We start from the raw sequence: 20303 nt of genomic DNA, 5'->3' as shown, positions 1-20303 counted from the left end.
GCAACAAATGTTTATTCCATCTTTGGGTAATGTATTTTAAGTTTTTAACATATCCAGAGTTATAAATAAAAAAATCATTTGCAAAATGCAAAAGTTTTTCTAGCAAAAATTTGAAACTTTTTAGAATGAACTATCAGGAAAGGAGTTACTACCTACATTATTGAGTTGAATGTTGGAGTACAAGCAACAAAAGACCATCCAAAGAACTTACAACTCGTGGTACCCAACAGATCTCAATTCCAAGTATCAAATAGAAGAGAATGTAACTATAATAGAAATCTTCATGGATTTTCACAGAGGAAAAGAAGATATTTAAGCTCACAACACGTTATGTTGCCAATAAAAAATTATAATCTACAAAACCATAGAAAGGATCCAGTACTGGATGAAAGATATTGAAAACAATTGAAATAAGTACCTTCCGTGTAATGTTTTGGGAAGAAGAAACCACATTATGTCAAGTATTTCCAATGATCTCAGTTTGCCCCCTCTGTGAGACTCCGCAGGCAAGCACTCTGATCCAACAACAGCATCACGTATGTTTCCCAAGCCAAATCATCTTCAAACTTCCAGAACCTTGGAAGCAATCACAACAAATCTTTTACGAAATCAAGATTGAGCGTGTCCCGGATAATAAGGAATAACCCTAGGAGAATGACAAGCATAATCCCAGATGACATAATCGTCTGCTCTAGTTCTCGAGGAAGCTTTCTCCCACCCCTAGCCGCCTCAATGAGGACCAAAGCCAAGGAACCACCATCTAAAGCAGGTAATGGAAGGAGGTTTATTACTGCAAGGTTAAGATTTAGAACTGCAGCAAATTGGTAAAGCCCATCAATATTTGACCTTGCTACTTCTGCACCAACAGCAATAATCGCCACCGGACCCGAAACCTTACTAGCAGTTTGAGAGAAGTTAAGAAAAGTTTGTTTTAAGCTATCCAAAACAGTATATGTGAGACCCCAAAACTCTTTCCCAGCATAACTAAAAGCCTCGAATAAATTCTTCGGTATAATCTTTGAAAGCTTTAGATTTAGTGATAATTGAACACCAATTTTACCAGTTCCATCAAAATTCTCATCTGGGGTAACCCCAATATCAAAGTCCTCCTTCCCCCTTGCAACCTTGAACAACACATTTCTTTTTGGATTTTTCTTAATTACATCAACAAGCTCAGAAACTGCATTAGGCCCTACTTTTGGAAATTCATTTCCGTTAACTGCAATTATTACATCGCCTGGAAGCAACCCACCCCGGGAAGCGGCTGAAAAGGATTTAACCTCGGGCACAAGCACCCCAGGAAAGGCCTCTTTTACAGGCAAACCAACTGACAAGACTTGAATAAAGATGATCACATATGCAAAGATTATATTGGCAACAACACCAGCTGAAATAACAATTACCCTATCCAATACTGGCCTATTTTTAAGCAGATTTTCATCATCAACTGGAATGTCACTATCTGGATCATTATCTGGAAAACCCACAAAGCCACCTAGAGGAAAAGCTCTGACAGAGTACTCAACATTGTTTGCATTGAATTTAGCTATAATTGGACCAAACCCAACAGCAAATTTACTTACATGGATGCCTTGGAGATAAGCAGCGAGGAAGTGACCACTCTCATGGACAATGATTATGGCTGTTAACACTGCAGCTGCTTCCAAAACAGACTGAGCACTCTCAAAGTTCCCAAAATCAAATCCAGAAATTGCCCCAGACCTGAAATCAAATCTTTTCCCACATGGGTTTCTACTTTTTTCAGATAAAAATTGGTTCTTGAAACTGAGGGGTGATGAAGAGATTGAATAGCATTCAGAAGAAAAAGGAGATTTTGAGAAGTGGGTTTTATGCTTTAGTGAAAATTCTGAGATGGGTGACTTTGAATTGGTTAATTTGAGGAGGGAATAGGAGGAAGATGGTGGAGAGAATGAGAGGTTTATAACCATGGCTTCTTGGTTCTTTTAAGGAGCAACAAGTTTGGGCTAATGGGAGAAGAGTGGATGGCATAGAAAGAGGGAATGGATAATTCATATTTTTTGGGTCTGTGGAGGGGAAAGTCAGAGAGACGTGTGATTTGTCTCCCTCTTATTTTACACAAGTTGGATTTCACTTATAAAAGTAGCATTTTCCATTTCGAGGTTCTTTATCCCTTTTTTTTTTTTTTTTTCTTGGAATAGATAGTTGTCCACTTATATTACATTTACTTGTTTCCGATCTAAATATCACTATTTTCTTTTCTTTTTTAAAAAAAAAACTAATATTACTAACATTTTTTAAGGAATAAATTTTCTATTAATCCATATATGGATTGTTTAAATTGAGAATCAATTTAATATATATATATATATATATATATATATATATATATATATAACCGAAACCTCTGAAACTTTCACAATTTTTCATGTCAGTACAATATTGAAATAAAATTATCATTTTATTTAAATAAATTTTTTTTTAGTTCAAACTTAACTAGGAGTGAAATTCTATCTCTCTAATAAGTCCAACTTAAACTTAAACCTATTAGCAAAAAGCAGATTAGTTATACAAGGAGCATTTCTACAGACTGCCACTCCATGCAACCTCCTATCTGATTTGGCTTTAGCAAGGAGCGAAGTAAAACCTTCTGCACATATCATAAACAAATAAGGGGACAACAGATCTCCTTATCGAAGAACTCTAGAAGGAATGACATTCTCATAGGCTTTTTCATTAATCCGAACAGAAAAGGAAGGTGTAGAAACACATCTCATAACCCTATCCACCCAAACCTCCGAAAAACACAATTTGATCATCATACCCTTAAGAAAGCTTCATTCCACCTTGTCATAGGCCTTACTCACATCCAACTAAGAGCTAAAGCCCCCTTTTTACCCTTTCTTCTAATATGCATGGCATGCGAAGTTTCATAGGCTACAAGCACATTATCAGTAATAAGGCAGCTTGGTACAAACGCACTCTGGGTGGGGAAAATTATCTGTGACAAGATCAGCTTTAACCAGTTCGCCAAAACTTTTGAAATAATTTTATATATTACATTACAGAAGCTAATCGGTTTGAAATTTGCCATTTTTTCCAATTTCTTTACTTTAGGAATTAGAACAATGTGAGTATAACTAACATCAAACTCCATATTACTAGAATGTAAAAAATCTAACAAAGCATCAGTCACCTCATTACCCACAATATGCCAAATTTTTTGATTAAAAAGTGCATTCATACTATCAGGTCCAGGAGCCTTTGTTGGTCCCATTTGGAACAATGCTGCTTTAATTTCTTCACTACTATATGGCCTAGATAGCACCTCTTGCATATCATCTGTGAGTTTGTTATTAACTGTATTAAAGCAATCCTCCATTTTGTTACAAGTGCCTGCTGTAAAGATATTCCTGAATCGGACCATTCCAATGAGGAAGTAGAACGGTGCGATCCCAAAAGTGAGTGCGCCTCCCTTATAGATCCTTAGTATGATGTCCATGGCCACTTCCCTAAGGTTCCTGGTGAATATGCGCCGCTGTAGCCGAGCCGTGTGTGGCTCGCCCTTTGCCGGCGTAACCCAGACATTTCTTGGGCTCCATTGGCCTCTTCGATTTTCGATCTTGCCATCTGCCAAGGCACTTCACTCCCCTTACCCATTCACTTCGAATTTGGGTCCGGCGTTGCCTTGGGTTGGAAGGAGTGAGTAGATAGAGAGCTGTCCGATACGGGTTTTATGGGATTGGTATAGCGGGTTGGTGTATTGAAGGCCATTGTTCTATCTCACCATTTGTCTAACTTCAGAGACTTATTTAACCTCCGCCATTTAGTCCATCGATGGTGCACCACTACCCATACTTTCTTTTTCTCCTGTGGTGAGATCATCGTGACTTTGGAGGGTGTGGCAAATCAGTTGCTTCTACCCATCCTCGGCGACGTCGATCTTGCCACTCTAGAACTTTCTCCAGAGGAAGAGGTCTTGGAGGCCGAGTTGAAGAAAAGGATGAGTGGTAATGCCAAGTTATCATTTTGGATTGGTTCTCCTTCAAAGCTCTCTATCGCTACTAGCTGTGCGGCCTTCATCACATTTTGGCTTTGTAAGTTTGTCTTTGGCTCTCATCCCCATTATGCTGTGAAGCCTCGTACTTTCGGTTGGCTATTAAGATTTTTGCTGGGGTGAGTCTGCCGCTAGCACCCATGTTCTTGGGACATTTGTACGTCCAGTTAGATATCTTGCGGAGCGATGAGAGTCAGGCAGGTTCCTACCATATAATCACCACTTCTGTTCATAATACCATCCTGCAGCATTTGTTGTATGAGCATTGCGCTAGGCATCTGGCAAAGTGTAGGCCTGTACGATTTGTTAAGGAGAAGTACAGCTCGTGTCCGAAGGTCATCATGGACTTCTATGGCAGGTTTGATTCTGATTTTTTGTTGGCTTTTCATTGGGCTGGTTTAAAACTAATTGATTATCCTATTGTTGAATTCTTTGATAAAGGGGTTGGGTTTTCATGGAGGGCATATAGGAATTTAGGTATAGGTTATACATGTGTGCATTCTATAATAGGTACATTTATTGATGTTGTTGGCACCACTACCCCACTGACTAGCTTTGAGGAAAGGGGTATAACATACTTGGCAACCACCAATGCTGGGTGGTTGTCTTATTTGGCTAATGAAGGTGTCAGATTTGTACACTATCTTGCTAACCGGGTGAGAAGGCAATTTGGTCTGGATCAGGACATTCTTGATGACATCTCTTTTCTCATGGAGTCTTTGATTTCCGTCCTACCATTCCTGCGGCATACCGCTTTCGAGTTTTGGAGCCAGCACTTTACCGCAGTTACCATTCCAGGCTCGCAGAGGGAAGGTATTTGTACTGTTGCTATGCATGGGTATTGGCAGGCCGTGATTATTTCATTCGAGAAAGAGTTGTTAGGTAGTCGCGGCTTTTCCCTCATCCCTCATGATGGGCTTGGCATAGTTGTCTCTGCCAACCTTCGCTTACTTCTACCTTTTGCATCTGTGTTGGCGTATGCTAGGAAAAAAAGCCGTTTTGCCATATTCGACTGGGTCGAGGAGGAGAGAGGGTGGTACTAGCACGCCGGTGATTATCTCGCGGGCTGGGAGGAGAGAGTGAATGTGACCAATGTTCCCATGCCCACGAAGAAGAGTTCCACCAAGTCCAAGTCTGCGAAGAAGAAGGCAGGTGATGATTCCTCTAAGACTTCCTCGGATATTGTACCTTTTAAAAGTGACCTTCCTCCTATGAGTAACATTATATTAGAGAGCACTACTCCTCTCTTTGTTCGCACCCGTTCCAACAAGCATTTTGCGGCAGGCAAGACCAGGCTACCATTCCTCGGCCATCTACTGATGCTTTTTCTTCTAGTAGGACCCGGGGCAGTAAAAGGTAGACTTCTCCCTCTCAAGCACCCACCACTACTGAGTGGAAAGTATGTCATCTCTAACTTTTCTCATTCTTTATTATTCTTGTATAGGATTCTTCTTGCGGCGTACTATTTGCTCTTGTTGGCTCGTCCCCTTCTTCTCGTTTTTACAGTCTATGTACAAGGGTGACTGGTCTGCTACCCATCCTATTTCGCTCGATGAGCCCGAGTTTGAAGTATGCTTTTTTCTTCCCTTTTTCTTTTCACCTTTTTTTTTTTTTTTTTACACGTGTCATTAACCTTCGTCCTTGTTTCTCAGGCCGAGCCTGAACCCATCTCTATGTATCGCCCTATGGCTGAAGAGATTTCTGCAACTTCTGCTACTCCTGTTGCCCCATAGGGTGTTCTTGCCAAGGAGGTTAGTGAGACCATTCACATTCCTACTACTGCTATTGTCCAGGCCGAGGCTGTCTCTCCGGTCACACCCCTTATTATCTCCACCAATGACCCTTTCGCGTCTCTATCCCAGGTCGTGAAGGATGACTCCTCCTTAGTAGTTACCCCTTCCTCCATTCCTAGTTTTGCCACACGTGATCCTGATGTGGACTTGTCTTTTGAGGAGTTTGAGGATGTTCTTAACAAAGATATGCCTACAACCACTTCCCCTGCCGCACCTGTAACACCTGTTTTTGTCGTTCCCACAGCCCCCATTCTTACAGGCCCTGGTGAGTTCCTCTTTTCCTCTTTTCTTCCTCACCCATTCTTTATGAATTTCAATTTGCTTACCTCTTATTTTCTTATTCCACTCTTTACACCTTCTGCTAGGTTCGTTTCCCACCGTTTGTTCTCAGTTTGAGGTGGGTAGCAGTTCTGCCACAGTGCCGGATTTAGCGAGTGAGACTGCAACTTTCTTTACTCGCTTTGACCAACACGAGGTCAATGACCTCGATCCTGCAGACTTTTGGGGTTTCGGACCTCCCTATGTCAACTTTCATGGCTTTAGGATACCTAAGGATTGCGCTTCTCACCTTGTGGCAATTTTCAGCAGCCACAACAACTTTATGCAAGGATTTCGATATGGCCGATCTACCAGGAAGCACTTTTTGAAGCTACTAGGGAGCGTGATGAATGATATTGAGCATAATTTTGTTGACACCGTTTCTACCGAGAGGATCCCGCAGTGAAGGGCTGCGATTCAGGAGCTTGTTAGTGTGGGGTTTGCTGTAGAGTTCATCCTGGACCATCTTCATGAGATTGCTCATGCCTTTTTTATGAAGAAGGTTTAGCCTGCCATTGATGCTATTGATGCACACCTTGAGGTTCTGAAGAAGGAGGTTGCAGACTTGGAGGGTGGTCGTGAATGCCTTCTTTCTAGCATTGGTGGTTCTAGCCATTTTGGTGACCAGACCCTTATCTCTAGACTTTATTGATGATGATGTGGTTCCCTTCTTTTTCTATCTAGTACCTTTTATATTTCCCTTTCTTCTTCTTTTTTAGCACTCATTTGGCGGGTTTGCCACAATTTGGGTTTTGTAACTATAAGATGCTACACTTGGTTACTGTTTCTTTTATTTTTGCTACTGCTATGACATAGAATGTTTTATAATAATTCATAAATTTTCATTGTATATTTCATGAAAGCACGTTACAATTCTTTTTTTGTGACATAGTCACTTGAAAAGAAAACAAAAGAGAAACATAAGACTTATTAAAGAAAAAAGAAAGGGGTGATTTTGTGACCTTTTGTTCTTCCTTATTCTACACATAATAACACTTCAGCCACTTCTCATCGATGAGATCAATTAGGTCTTTGCCATCTATCTGGGTCACACGGTAATACCCAGTCGGATGCGCCTCTCTTATCACAAAGGGCCCTTCCCATTTTGGTGCAAACTTAGGCGATCCTGCCATGCCTCTCCTGATGTAGTCTGCCACCTTTAACATGAGTTATCCTTCTGCGAATACCCTTTCTTTAGTCATCCTGTCGTAGGCTTCTGTCATCCTTCGTCTATATCTGTGGCTGCACTCCTGAGCTTCTTCTCTCTTCTCGTCGAGCCCTTCTAAGTCCTGATACCTTTCTGCCGCAAAGACCTCCTTCTCCTTTTCCTTCTCCTTCATTTGTATAACCCGTAAGGAAGGGGTCATTGCTTCCACTGGGTTCATCACTTCTATTCCGTAGACTAGAGAGAAAGGTGAGAATCCTATTGCTGACTTCGACGAATTGCTGTAGGCCCAAAGAGCGTTTGGCAGATGCATTGTCCATCCTCTTGTATACTCTTGACTCATTTTGCTGATGATCTTTATGAGGGTTTTGTTTGTTGCCTCCGCTTGCCCATTACCTTGCGGTAATACGATGATGAACGATGATGTTTGACCTGGAAAAACTCCAGCATCTTCCTCATGCCACTATTGAAAAATGGCGTGCCGTTGTTGCTGATAATCCTATGGGGTACCCTGAACCTTACAATTATATTTTTCTTGATGAAATTTGCCATTGCTCCTCCCGTGGCTTTGTGAAGTGGCACTGCCTCTGCTCACTTAGTGAAATATTCGGTAGCCACGAGGATCCATATGTATCCACAAGATGGTGGGTTAACTGGCCTCACCAAATCAAGCCCCCAAGTATGGAATGGCCATGGGGTAACCATATTGTGTAATTGCTGCGGGTGGGTGTGAATCAAGTTAGCTTGTACTTGGTAGCTGTGACATCTTTTTACAAATTCTGTCGTATCTCTTGTTAAGGACATATTTTATGTAGTTGGATAATCTTTTGACAAAACGCACTTTACTTGTAGTTGGGTAGATCTAGGATGTGTTCAATACTTCAAAGAACATGTTGTTCAAGTCTAGTACTAAAGCCATGAAGATTGGACCAAGAAACAAGTGAAAAAAATGTGTTTACTAAAGCTAGATAGATAGCTGGACACTTGTGGACACCTGCGGACAGATAGCTAGACACCTGTGGACACTTGCGGATAGATAGTTGGACACCTGTGGACACCTACGGACAACTTCTATATAGCTACTCAAGAAATAGCTATCTATCGAGATTTAATAAATGAAGCTCGACAGCTTGTCAATCGATCGGGGTATCTATCAAGGTTATGGGAATTTAGATTTCCAGATTTGATTTTCAGCTCATGTTTATGTATTTATGTAGAATTTTTTTTTCTCACAACCCTAGACATATATAAGGCTTATTTTGAAGGCCGTCACATGAGAGAATATAAGGAGAACATATGCAAAAGGTGACCGAAGCCTTATTCTCTCTGAAAGAAGCTACTGCGTCTTTGCGCCTTAGGGTTTTGTAATCAAGTGCTTCTTGATCTTCATTATTGATGAAGTGAAGAACTTTGCAGCCAACATTCTTCTTTCTCAAGTTAGTGAGTGAGTCACGTACTGGGATTCGTGCAAAGGAGTTAGTCACGTACTAGGATCCGTGCATCAAAGGGAGGCGTTCATATATTGAAGAGTTCAGAGGTTCAGAAGCGATAGAAGGTTTCTGCTGTGAGTTCATCTACGGGGTTTGTAGAGTCTAGGGACAAAGGTTTTGTATTAGATCTGAAACTTCTCTTTATTATAGTAAATTTCTTTTCGGGAAGGTTTCCCCCCAGGTTTTTTACTGTGAAACTGATTGGTTTCATTGGTTTTCCTGGGTCATCATATCTTGTCTTATTTACTTTTCCATTGCGTATGATTTTGTGACATGATATTGATGTTTATCTGTTTTAACAAGTTTTATGCATAATAAATCTAATTAACAACTTGGATTTAAAACTTGTTAATTCTATCAACTGAGGTCTAAATTTTCCAACATCTCTTTTCATGGCAGGCCAGTAGTAACCCATTTGCAACAAGCATCTATATAACTTCTTCTTCCCTTGATGCTCCTCGCATTCTCTAGTATGCACTTTCTTTATCATACCTTTTGCTTCCTCGAGGCCCAAACAGCATAGCGGCTCTCCATCATACCCTTTTTTGAAGAGGACACCATTGTGCAGAAAGTAACATGTTGCCAGCCTTTTAAGCTTGTATCGCTCAATGTGCTTTTGTGGCAAGATACCTTCCGCTAAGTACTGGGTGAATGGTTTTCTCCAGTCTTTGCTGACGAACACAGTGTAGCTTGCTCTCTGTCTGCCGCAAGCTCGTAGGTCTCGTATTGGACTTGGACTTGGTCCGCGTCTCTTCCCATACTTGGCCAATAAAAACCTGCCCTTTGGAGTCTGCGGTAAAGGTTGATCTCTCGCAGGATCTGCTAGTCTTGTCGTGCACTTCCTTCAACTTTCTCTGAGCCTCCTTTTGCCCCATACATCTAGATAATACCCTACTTGGCATCCTGCGGTATAGCTCCCCTCTTACCAGGGCATAATCTTTTAGTACCTTTAATTCCGCAGGCTCTCCTTCCTTCATCAAGATCTCCCTTATGGGATTCCGCCAATCCTCTTCACACTGCTCCTCTTGAAATCTTTCTTGTAATACTTCAATAATGGGCTCCTTCCTCTTGCTGACTTCTATCCTGGTGCTGTCCCCTTCAAAGATTATTTGTGAGCCTAATGCGGCCAGCGCATCTGCGAATAGGTTTTCACTCCTTGGAGTATGCTCTATTTCAAAGGTCGCAAACTTTTCCTCCATTTTATGGGCCATTGCCCTATAAGGGGCTAGACTGGGTTCCTTTTAAGAAAAGTTTCCTTTGGTCTGGCAGACCACTAGGTTCAAATCTTCTATTACCCTTAAGTGCTTGACTCCCATTTTAAGGGTCGTGGCTAACCTAGTTAGATAGGCTTTATATTCTGCCATGTTGTTCGAACAGGGGAATTCTAATTTGAATGATAATGCCACAACCTCGTCTTCTTCATGATACAGAACTACTCCTACTTCCCCTGATTGGGTGGTAGAAGACCCATCAAATTTCATTACCCACCATTCTCCGACCTCATATGCCATGGCTACTTCTCTTGGGACTTCATCATCTAGCGGAAATTATTTTTCTCCTGGGAACTGTGACAACAAATCCGCTATAGCCTGGCTCTTTACCGCCTTGGGCGTTCCCACCTTCAGATCATACTGTGATAATTGTAGCAACCATTGGGATATTCTGCCAGAGAGAATTGGCTGTTGTAATAAGGCTTTGATGGCGTGGGACTTAGTCATCAGCCATACCTCATAGGCCAAGAAATAATGATGTAACCTTTGCGAGGCATACACGATAGCCAAGCATGCCTTCTCTGCCCTTGGGTAATGAGTTTCTGTGTCTTTTAGAGCTCGACTGATGTAATAAACTGGTTGTTCCATACCATCTCCATCCTCTTGGGTGATCAACGCACCTACGACATACTGGTTGGTGGCTAAGTACAATAATAGTGGCTTCCTGGATTAGAGCTTGCATAGTAGGGAGATTCATCATAATCCGCTGTAGCCTTTTGAAGGCTGCCTGCTGTGCCTCCCTTTATTCGAAGTTTTGCCCCTTTTTGAGCAGTTTGCCGAAAGTAGAGGTAATGGATGCCAATCTGGGGATGAATCTTTGGATATATGAGACTTTTCCCAAAAAGCTTTTCAACTCCTTTACTATGGCTGGAGGTTCATAGTTGCTATGGTTGTAGCTTTGGCCGGTTCTACATCTATTCCTCTTTTGTGAACCAGGAAACCTAAGAATTTCCCTGATGACACTCCGAATGCGCACTTGAGAGGGTTCATTCTTAGCTTGAAGGTTCTACATCTTTCAAATACCTTTCTTAACACTTGGACATGTTCTTCTCACTTCTTTGATTTTACCACTATGTCATCGACATAGTCTTCTAATTCTTGATGCATCATGTCATGGAATATAACCGTCATCGTCCATTGATAAGTTGCACCTACATTCTTGACTATCTACCCTTCTATTTCGGTGTGGAATATTCTAGCAGGCTGGGCGACTGGCTTGGCTTCTGGATCCACATTCAGCGTATGAACTACTAGCCCAGGATCTAATCCTGGCATTTCACTATAATCCCATGCGAAGACATCTTTGTACTCCTTTAATAGCCGTATTAATTCTGACTTTCCTTTTCTGACAACTTTGAACTAATTGAGATGGGTCTTGGTTCTTGTGAGTCGGATCCCAAGTTAACTTCTTCTAACTTCTCTTTTTCCATAACCTATACATCTTTATCTGCCGTAACCTTCTTATATTTCTCTTCATTACTTTCTTCTTCTGAGCCTTCTTGAGTTATGCAACACACCAGGTTTTTATGCTACCACTCTTTTCTAGGGCTTTCACTCATGGGCCCCGCGCACCTTCATAATTTATACACAATCCTGCCATCAGGTCCTCAGATCCTGACACATTGTGGTGTATCATCCGGCTCTGTAGCGGGTTCTTCTTTTCTCTTCTTCTTCTGAAATAGTAATTCTCTCAAATCAAGTTCCAGGTCACTATGAATGTCTTCCCACCTAGGGACAAAGGTGCCTCTTGGTTTTGACACTGAGCTTTCCCCAGATGGTGCCCATTGATCATAAAACATGGTTTCTACTATGGGCCTCTGCTTGTTCAAACGGCAATGAGTTTGCCGCTATACGTATCATCTTGCCATTCAACCTTTCTTTCACACATTAGTGGTAGGTGGACGGTACCAACCGGTGTTTATGCAACCATGGCCTTCCTAAAAGCACATGGTATAAGACCTCTGTCTTTACTACATGGAATCGGGTTAAAGAGGCTATAGGGCCTACCTTCTGTGGAGGTTTATGCCCTAAAATCTAATTTATTGGTATGTCATAAATAATTAAATTGTTTAATTATATGAGACTATTTATAAATGAATTAATGAGACATTATCTTAGTTCATGAGATGCATTGTATGTGATTTAGTCACAGAAGATATAAATCACAAGTTCCTTGTAAACTCAAAATGTAGTTCATAGTCGGTGATGAAATTGGGCATTTCATCTGTGAAGATTATAACATATCAACTAAGATGATTTGTCTTGATCATGAAAGTGGAGACTTCTAGTTGGTATGTTGATATGTTTTAAGAGTTAAGACATATTGAACTGAACCGCTATGAGATTTATTATTCTTCCAACGACTGTCAAATGAATAATAAACTCACGACTTATATTTGCATGAACTCTTAATCCTGAGAGAATAATGGACTTGATCATGAGGTGTAGGTTGCTTTGATATATTAGGAGTGAGATCTATAGTTACAGTCAAAACCTCAATATGTTGAGCAACCGCATTTAGTGTTGATGGAACATATATTCTTAAGATAGAATTCATAGTCTCTTAACAGAGATACAAAATATTCCATTGAGATAAGTTTAATGGGTTTGTTATTCAGAAAGTTAGGCCTAACCACGTTAGTAAGGAGTTACTAAAGATAAGTTTATGGAATTGGATTTCATAAATATATAATGAATAACTTAAAGGATTAAACTGGGTACTCAAGGATAAGATGTAGTAATTTACAAAGTGGCAGTCTACATTCATGACTTTGTGTTACTACAAATATTTTATGAAGGGGTTGCATGTACAGTAAAGTCTTGGGATATAATTTATAAATAAGGCCTAGGGTGCAACTATATTTATATAATAGTATTAAATATAGTTAATGGTAATTTTGGACTTGTTAAGAGTTGACAGAAAAGCCCAAGGCCTATTGGAGCTACTGTTTTATTGGTCCATTTTTGGTCCCACTCCAAGCCACACACTTAAGCCCAATTGAAAAGGCCTAAAAGGTCAACCCAATTAGATAATTAATTAGATACAAAGAGAGAAATATACATAATTTTTTGTAGAGAATTGGAAGAACATTATTGCGAAGTGGTGTAAGAAGTGTTAGACACTTTGACATTCTCCTTTAGTAAACTGATTGAGAGACCATACATCTTAAGCGTAAAGTGGAATTGGAATGAAGATCAAAAGTGTTCCCAAGTGATTTTGATCTTCGATTTTGAAATTCACCACACTAAGGTACGCTCTCTTGTTCTTAAATTCTAAAACTTACATAGTGCATGTTATCGATTATGTATGAAGTAGATCCGTTAAATTTTTGCTGCATATGTTTTGTATGCGATACAAACACGTGATTATCCAACACCTTCAACCATACAGGGCTCAACAACACTTCCTTTCCTTCCATCGTACTGTGCAAAAGCACGTGGTTCATACCTTTTAGGGTATGGCTTGCTAAGCACTCTTAACGGATAAGGAGGCCTCTGCACGTAGAATCTCTTCTTGGGCGCTCTAGCCCTCTCCTGCTCTAAGAGAGCTACTACCTTGGCCATGGTGATGTATCGCTGTCCTTCATTTTGTGAAGCGCCTTTGACTGGCGTTTCCTCTTTGTCTGCCGCATGCTCTGGGACATGCTGGCTCCCTTTCTCTTTCATCTTTTTTGTCTTGAGCTGATGGATTTCCTCCATCATCTGTTGTTGTGAATGTTGTAGTGCTTGCAGCACTTCAACCAAAGTGTTGACATTGTTAGTGGGACTCCTTGCCTGTGGTTGGGGCCCAGCCCCAGCCCATTAATACCTTCCGCCTGGTTAGGCTGATAAGGCGTTGTTGGCCTTGGCTCTCCCTGAGAGGGCACAGCGCTCATGTTTTGCGTTGTCCTAGATTTTGGCGACATTTGTTTATGAGGATCTCTATCCATGGTAGAAGGACCAAGGAGAGGAAGGTGAGAGCAAGAACACTACTTCTTGATTGAGGAAAAAAAGTAAGAAATCAAAGAATTATGTGTGTGTTTGGGAGAGAATTTAGAGAAAAAGAAAGAGAGAGAGAAACTGCCTAGGGGTGTTTATACTGCTTGGCACACTTCCCAAGGCTTGGTGGCCTTTGAAGGTGCACTGGGTCAGGCTAGTGGCCCTTTAAGGTGCACCAAACCCATACGCTAATGTTAGCAATTTTGTCTTTTCCCAGTTCTAACTTTGGTCGCTTATTTAAAGGCCTTCTTGGCTTCTGATTGAGCTCATATTGATGTCCTTGGAATGGCATGATTGTCTAGTTGCCAGAACATTAATGTAAATGAAAATCAAACGGTCGGATCAAATATTATGACCTCAGAAAGCAGGATGACGCGTCCAACACGATTTTCAAGATATCTCGATCGTTTTAACTCCGATTTTGACCCATGAATAGTCATTGGAAAGAAAATTCAATAATATTCATAATGACATTAGTTCCAACCCATTTTTATGGTCAGCTAAAAATTAGGCTTTCGGGTGCTCTTAGGAGTCAACTTTGGGTCAAACTTGGTCAAAGTTTATCAAAATTGACGAAAATCTTCAAAACACTCAGGTTTGATGTAAAACATGAAAATGTTGTTTTGTGGTGGTTTTGAACAACTTTGACTTTTGGTCAACCTAAGGTTGACTAGGGGCATTTTGGTTAATTTGACCTAAAATGGCATTTTGAGTGCTTTGATGCCCGAACGGATTGTACCATATCAATCTAGATGTTCCCATAATCCCCCAATAAAAAATTGATACTTTTAGAATTATTAAGGCCTAGCACGCAAATCAATGGTGGCAAAATATGATATCTACAATTAGCAATAAAAAAAATATAACACAAATATTGTCTTAATCTTGAATGTTTTCTCAAACATGGTATTTAATATGATATTTAAGGTTTAGATTAATTTCTAGAACCAAAATTTTAATTATAAGTATAACAAGTAGAGGAAAAATTACTTTAATTGATGACTAAATTATATGGGAAGACTAAATTACTTTATAATATTTTATTTTATTTTATTTTATTTTTTGAGAATTCTTACAAAATTTTAATGACATTACATTTTACAATTGATAAAAAGAATTTTTCAAATTTTTTTTTTTTGACTTCGAAGATAAAATTATATTGAATAAAACTGGGTAAGCCCCACAAAGTACAAGTATTTGATGACTGTCAGCCTAGCCCACTAGTGAATAGAAAAGAAAATTCAAATTGAGTAAAACAACAAGAAAAAAGTATAAGGCCTCCATTAGTTATTGAGGACTTGGCACTCTCAGGTGCACTCATGGTCGAGCCATATGCCCATTTAAATGCTGGTAGTCTTGTAATAAGTTAGTGGCCCCCCTGAGTATATGACTTGGCTGGCTTTGTTTAGATTCAAAACAAACACGATTTCTGGCGTTATTATGGACCATGCCACTATTGCCCAAGTTTCTAGCTCCTTATCCGTCAATTTCTCTACCATCTGTCTAGTTAGGAGTTGGAAGTTCTGTACCTCGGCCCCACACTTCTGTAGCTTCCCTTCGACCAGTGCCCATACATTTTCTGGCCATCGGGCATTCCCAAAGTGTGTGACTGACCGTCTCCTCTGCCTGGCCACATATTACACATGTCGAATCGATGGGTATTTTCTTGCGGAAGAGGTTAGCTTTAGTTGGGAGGATATCTAAGCACACTCTCCATACAAAGTTACGGACCTTTGGCGGGATATCCAACTTCAATATCTTATTCCACATACTCTTATCCACCTGTGCTCGTGAGTGTTCAACCTCATCAACCTTGTTCAATTTCCATGCAACCTAATACGCTGTTCTTACCATGAATTGGTGTGCTTTATTTTCCTTCCAGTACAATTGATCTCGCGCCTGGGTGTTGCCGAGCTAGATGCGGAGGATTTCTTCTTGAGTGGGCTACATGAAGGTGGTGTATATCAAGGGCCTATTCCATTGCATGGTTTGTTGGTCAAATAGGTCTCCCACTTTCATTGTGGTATCCACACCTAGTTTAAAGAGAGGGGGGTGGGGTAACCACCTGTTAGAGCTCACCATAATGCTCTGTCCATTTCCAATCTTCCACTTCGACCCTTCAAGGATAAGGTCTCTTGCCGACAGCAAGCTGCACCACACGAAGGAGGGGTTGTGACCAAGCTTAGCTTCCATGAATGAACTCCACCCCATCACCTTTTTTGCTATCCTTTCTTCTAGTTTCTTAAATGTGCTTACCTTGGATTTCCCCCAACCATGGGTAAACCAAGGTATCTTTCGCAGTTATTCATGACTTGTGCCCCCATCAAAGTCTGGATCTCTTCCTTGTCTCTTCGGCGTGTGTTTGGGCTAAAGAATAGTGTAGTTTTTTGCCTGTTGATGGCCTGACCCGAAGCCTCCTCATAATGAGTAAGTATGTCAAGCAGGCAGTGGCATTCTCCCTTCTTGGCTTCACAAAACAACAAGTTGTCATCCGCAAAGAGGAGATGGGAAATACGTACCCCCCCCTTTGACAAGAATGTATCCCCTTCAATTTATTAGTGTCCGTTGCTTTTTTGATCAAAGAAGACAGCCCTTCAGCACAAAAAAGGAATAGGTAAGGAGACAAAGGATCACCTTGCTTAATGCCTCGAGTTGGGGTTATGAAACCCTTAGGTTCCCCATTAACTAGCACTGAGTATGAGGCCGTACAAATTGTTTCCATAGCCAGATTCACCCATTGTTCTGGTAAACCAATCTTAAGCATAATTCATCGTAGGAAGGCCCACTCAACTCTATCATATGCCTTGATTTTATCCAGCTTTATTGCCATGTGGCCCGTCTTTCCTTTCCTCCTATTTCTCATACAGTGGAGCATTTCAAAGGCGACTGTAGTGTTATCTGTGATGAGTCTATCAGGAATAAAAGCACTTTGGGCATCAGATTACATTGGGTAAAATGGATTTTATCTGGTTAGCAAGCACTTTGGATAAAATTTGAGATACAACATTACCCAAACTTATGGGACGAAACTCCGTGATATATTGTGGGTCATTCTTTTTGGGAATGAGTACAATATGTGTAAAATTCATTTTTTTCAAATATCAACCAAAGTGCAATACTGATAACGCTACTAATGTAACATCATGTCTTACAATTTGCCAAAATTTTTGCAAGAAGAAAGGAGACATACCATCCAGCCCCGGGGATTTAGATGGGTGCATGCTGAAGAGGGCCACCCTAACATCTACCTTCGTATATGGCTGACTTAGCATGTGGGCCATTTCGTCAGTGACCACCTTGTCTACCACCTTAAGTACCCTGTCCATATTCCTTGGATTTGAAGTAGTGAATAATTCAGTGTAATACTCCTCAGCTATGGCACTGATCCCATCTATATTTGATTGCCACGTCCCATTCTTGTCATGCCACCCTTTTATGTTGTTCTTCCTCCTTCTCTGACTTGCCCTTCGATAGAAGAACTTGGTGTTTTTATCGCCTGCCGGCAACCAGATTGACTGAGAGTGCTGCCTCCAGAATACTTCCTTGTGGTGTATTAATTCATTAGTCTCTCTTTTAAAATTGGTTATGGTCTCCAAGTTTTATTCATACCCATTTTGCACCATTATGTCAAGTTCGTTTTGCTTAGCGTTGAGGCGATCTCAAGTGTTACCAAAAGCTGACTTACTCCACGCAACAAGGTCTGCTCGGCATTTTTTAATCTTCTCAAACAATCTGTTCATAGGGCTACCCAATGTATGTTTTTCAAAATTAAAATTGAAAAACAAAACTAACTAATATTGACTATGTCACAATAAATATTAAGGATTGGTCACAAGTAGATGTTAGCAAAACTTGAATACACAATTTTTATAATTTTATAAAAAAAATATTAATTAGAAATTAGAGAGAACTAGGTTTCAAATTTTTCTCTCTCATTGTTGTAACTACCAAATTATTAGAAATAAAAAAAAAAAAAAACCATAGTACTTTGACGCTTGTCTGTTCGTGTGGTAGGAGTATTATTTAAACTATTTAAAAACATTATTAATTTTATAATATTTTAATAATAAATTTTATTTAGTAGAAACATGAATTCTCCAGTGACATAACAATAAGCAAGTTGATTAAGCAGTACTGCTTTTTAATAGAAAATTAAATACAATACCAAGTTCTATTTCTAGGAAAAAAAAAATATTATGTTAGAACTCATCCTACAATACTTTAAAATCTAAAGATAATAGAGAGATTGTAGATAGTTTTGTTGAGTACTTACGGAAATTGTTAAAGGATAAATTTTTTATGTAAGAAATTATGCAATTAAGTACAATCTTTTTGATTGAATGATGTTCTTCTTGCCAATATCAGCTAATTTTCTTTTGATTGAAGGCAGTATTTTTTCTCAAAAAAAAGTATATTCTTTTTTTTTCCCCTTGCATGGATCTGATTATATATCTACTCCTTTACTTGGATTTTTATTGTGCTAGGATTATTATTTAAAAATTCATTAGTTGAATAAAATTTTAATAATAATATTTTTATTCACTAACACAACTAAACATAATTTCTTTCAGCATAATTGCTTTGTAGTGAGATTTTAGCAAAAAAATAATGCTATTTTTCAGCAAAAATATTTTCTACCAAAATTCGTTATGCCATAATTTATTCTACTTGAATTTAAAATCTAATTAGAGTAACGTTACCAAAAGCATCCGTACAAGCCCAGTATATTCATTTTATTTTATTTTTCTTCTTTAAAAAAGTAAATTATATATGGGCCATGAGATAGATTGGGCTACAATTTATACTTCCAATTATGTTTTTCGGATGGGTCGTAGTTGGAACTGCTCAGGCATAGCCCACCCCGTTAGGCTTTAATATCATTTTCATGTTGGGCAGGTCATGCCCTGTTTTAAAAATCGGACCGGTTAGCTGGTTTAACTTGGAATTGGACTTAAGTCCGATTTGGGTTTTATCTAAAAACTAAAAGTATCAAAAAAATCCAAAAAAAAAGGGGAAATTGTCGGACGAAATAGCAAAATAACCCTCAGTTGCTAACTATATAGTTAGCAGGCCCGGTTTGCAAACAATATCATAAACTAACATCTCGAGTCTTAGACGCTTGATTTTGGGCTAAAAATCGAGTCTTTAAGGCTCGGTTTTCTCTGTTTGATGTGGCGTTTTTGCCAGGTGGCCTCCACCTGTAAATCGAGTCTTAGAGACTCGATTTATGTGACGTGGCCATCTGGATCTGACGTGGTTGTGCCACGTGGAAAATGGGAAACCGAGTTTGTGAGACTCGATTTAAATTTGGGTTTTTTTCAAATTTAACGCCTCTCACACAGCTCTCCTCTCTCTCTAACACAGCAGACTCTCTGTCACTCTCCCTCTCTCTCACTCTCCCTCACTCTCACACACCGAACCTCAGCCTCTCTCACTCGCTCACCCTCTCCACTCTCACTCACTCACCCTCTTCGTACTCACCAGTCTCCACCATTTTCCATCAGGCTACGCGGTTTGCTCTGCGCCTCCACTGCCTCCACACCATTTTCCATCAGGTTTGTTTTTTTTTTTTGTGCAAAATAAAATTATTCTGTTTGGTTACCGAGAAATTGAACTAGAGAAAAACAATACCCATGTCTTCAATTTCACTATCTCATCAATTTTACTCACCAAAATAAGAAAAACCCAATTCCCATTACTTAAAAGTAGTTTGTGTTCAAGGGTTAAAAATTCAATTTGGGGGTTTTAGTTCTCTTTGGTTCCTGATGCTGTAAAGGCTAAGGTTTTACCATAAATTCAATATCCCTATTTGGAAGACCCGAGATTGTCATAACCCCACAGGGAACAGTGGATTCTTCGAAGGATGAACCCATCAAGATTAGCTTTGGTGGTTTAAAGAGACTTGTCTTGGAGGCAGTTACTTTTGGTTCTTTCCTCTGGGATGTTGAGAGCTATGTGGATTCTATGTACCATTTTGTTTTGAACTGAGCTATGGTTACTTACATCCCGGCCAAAGCAAATTGGTGGTGGTGTACAACTGACCACCCTAAATGGAATAGGTGAGTGTAATTTGGTGATAAGTACTGAGTATTTGGCACTAAATATGCATGAAGGAGTTGTTAGGGTATTAGGATATATTTTGGCATTGAGCATTTGAAAAAAAAAAAAACTTTTTATAGCAGTTAGCTGAATTTGGTTGGTATTATGCAATGTATATATTGCTAGGAATACTATCTTGCTAAATACTGTCTT

The 20303-nt window shown here is 39.7% G+C and overlaps 2 protein-coding genes across 2 annotated transcripts; both read right to left on the bottom strand.

The window, feature by feature from the left end:
• Positions 1-217: 217 nt before the first annotated feature.
• On the bottom strand, positions 218-2089 carry LOC142641718 (membrane metalloprotease ARASP, chloroplastic). The gene has a single exon (XM_075816197.1). The coding sequence runs from the start codon at positions 1947-1949 to the stop codon at positions 588-590; it is 1362 nt and encodes a 453-aa protein (XP_075672312.1). The 5' UTR covers positions 1950-2089; the 3' UTR covers positions 218-587.
• A 5227-nt stretch (positions 2090-7316) lies between these two features.
• Positions 7317-9363, bottom strand: LOC142639803 (uncharacterized). Its single transcript, XM_075813943.1, has 2 exons — positions 9295-9363; positions 7317-7775 (listed from the first exon to the last, which is right to left on the bottom strand). Exons 1-2 carry the CDS (start codon positions 9361-9363, stop codon positions 7317-7319), a joined length of 528 nt encoding a protein of 175 aa, XP_075670058.1.
• Positions 9364-20303: the final 10940 nt, after the last annotated feature.

The sequence above is a fragment of the Castanea sativa genome, chromosome 6, assembly GCF_040712315.1.
Source record: "Castanea sativa cultivar Marrone di Chiusa Pesio chromosome 6, ASM4071231v1".
NCBI lineage: Eukaryota > Viridiplantae > Streptophyta > Magnoliopsida > Fagales > Fagaceae > Castanea > Castanea sativa.
Note: the sequence above shows the minus strand (reverse complement) of the source record. Positions and strands in the feature narration are given on the sequence as shown.

Excerpts from the sequence above, each read along its gene's own strand:
- LOC142641718 (XM_075816197.1), bottom strand. The coding sequence starts at position 1,949 with ATGGTTATAAACCTCTCATTCTCTCCACCATCTTCCTCCTATTCCCTC.
- LOC142639803 (XM_075813943.1), bottom strand. The coding sequence starts at position 9,363 with ATGGTGTCCTCTTCAAAAAAGGGTATGATGGAGAGCCGCTATGCTGTT. Across the intron at positions 7,776-9,294 it reads GGGCCTCGAGGAAGCAAAAG|TGGCATGAGGAAGATGCTGG; the intron begins GTATGATAAAGA and ends ATTTTTCAATAG.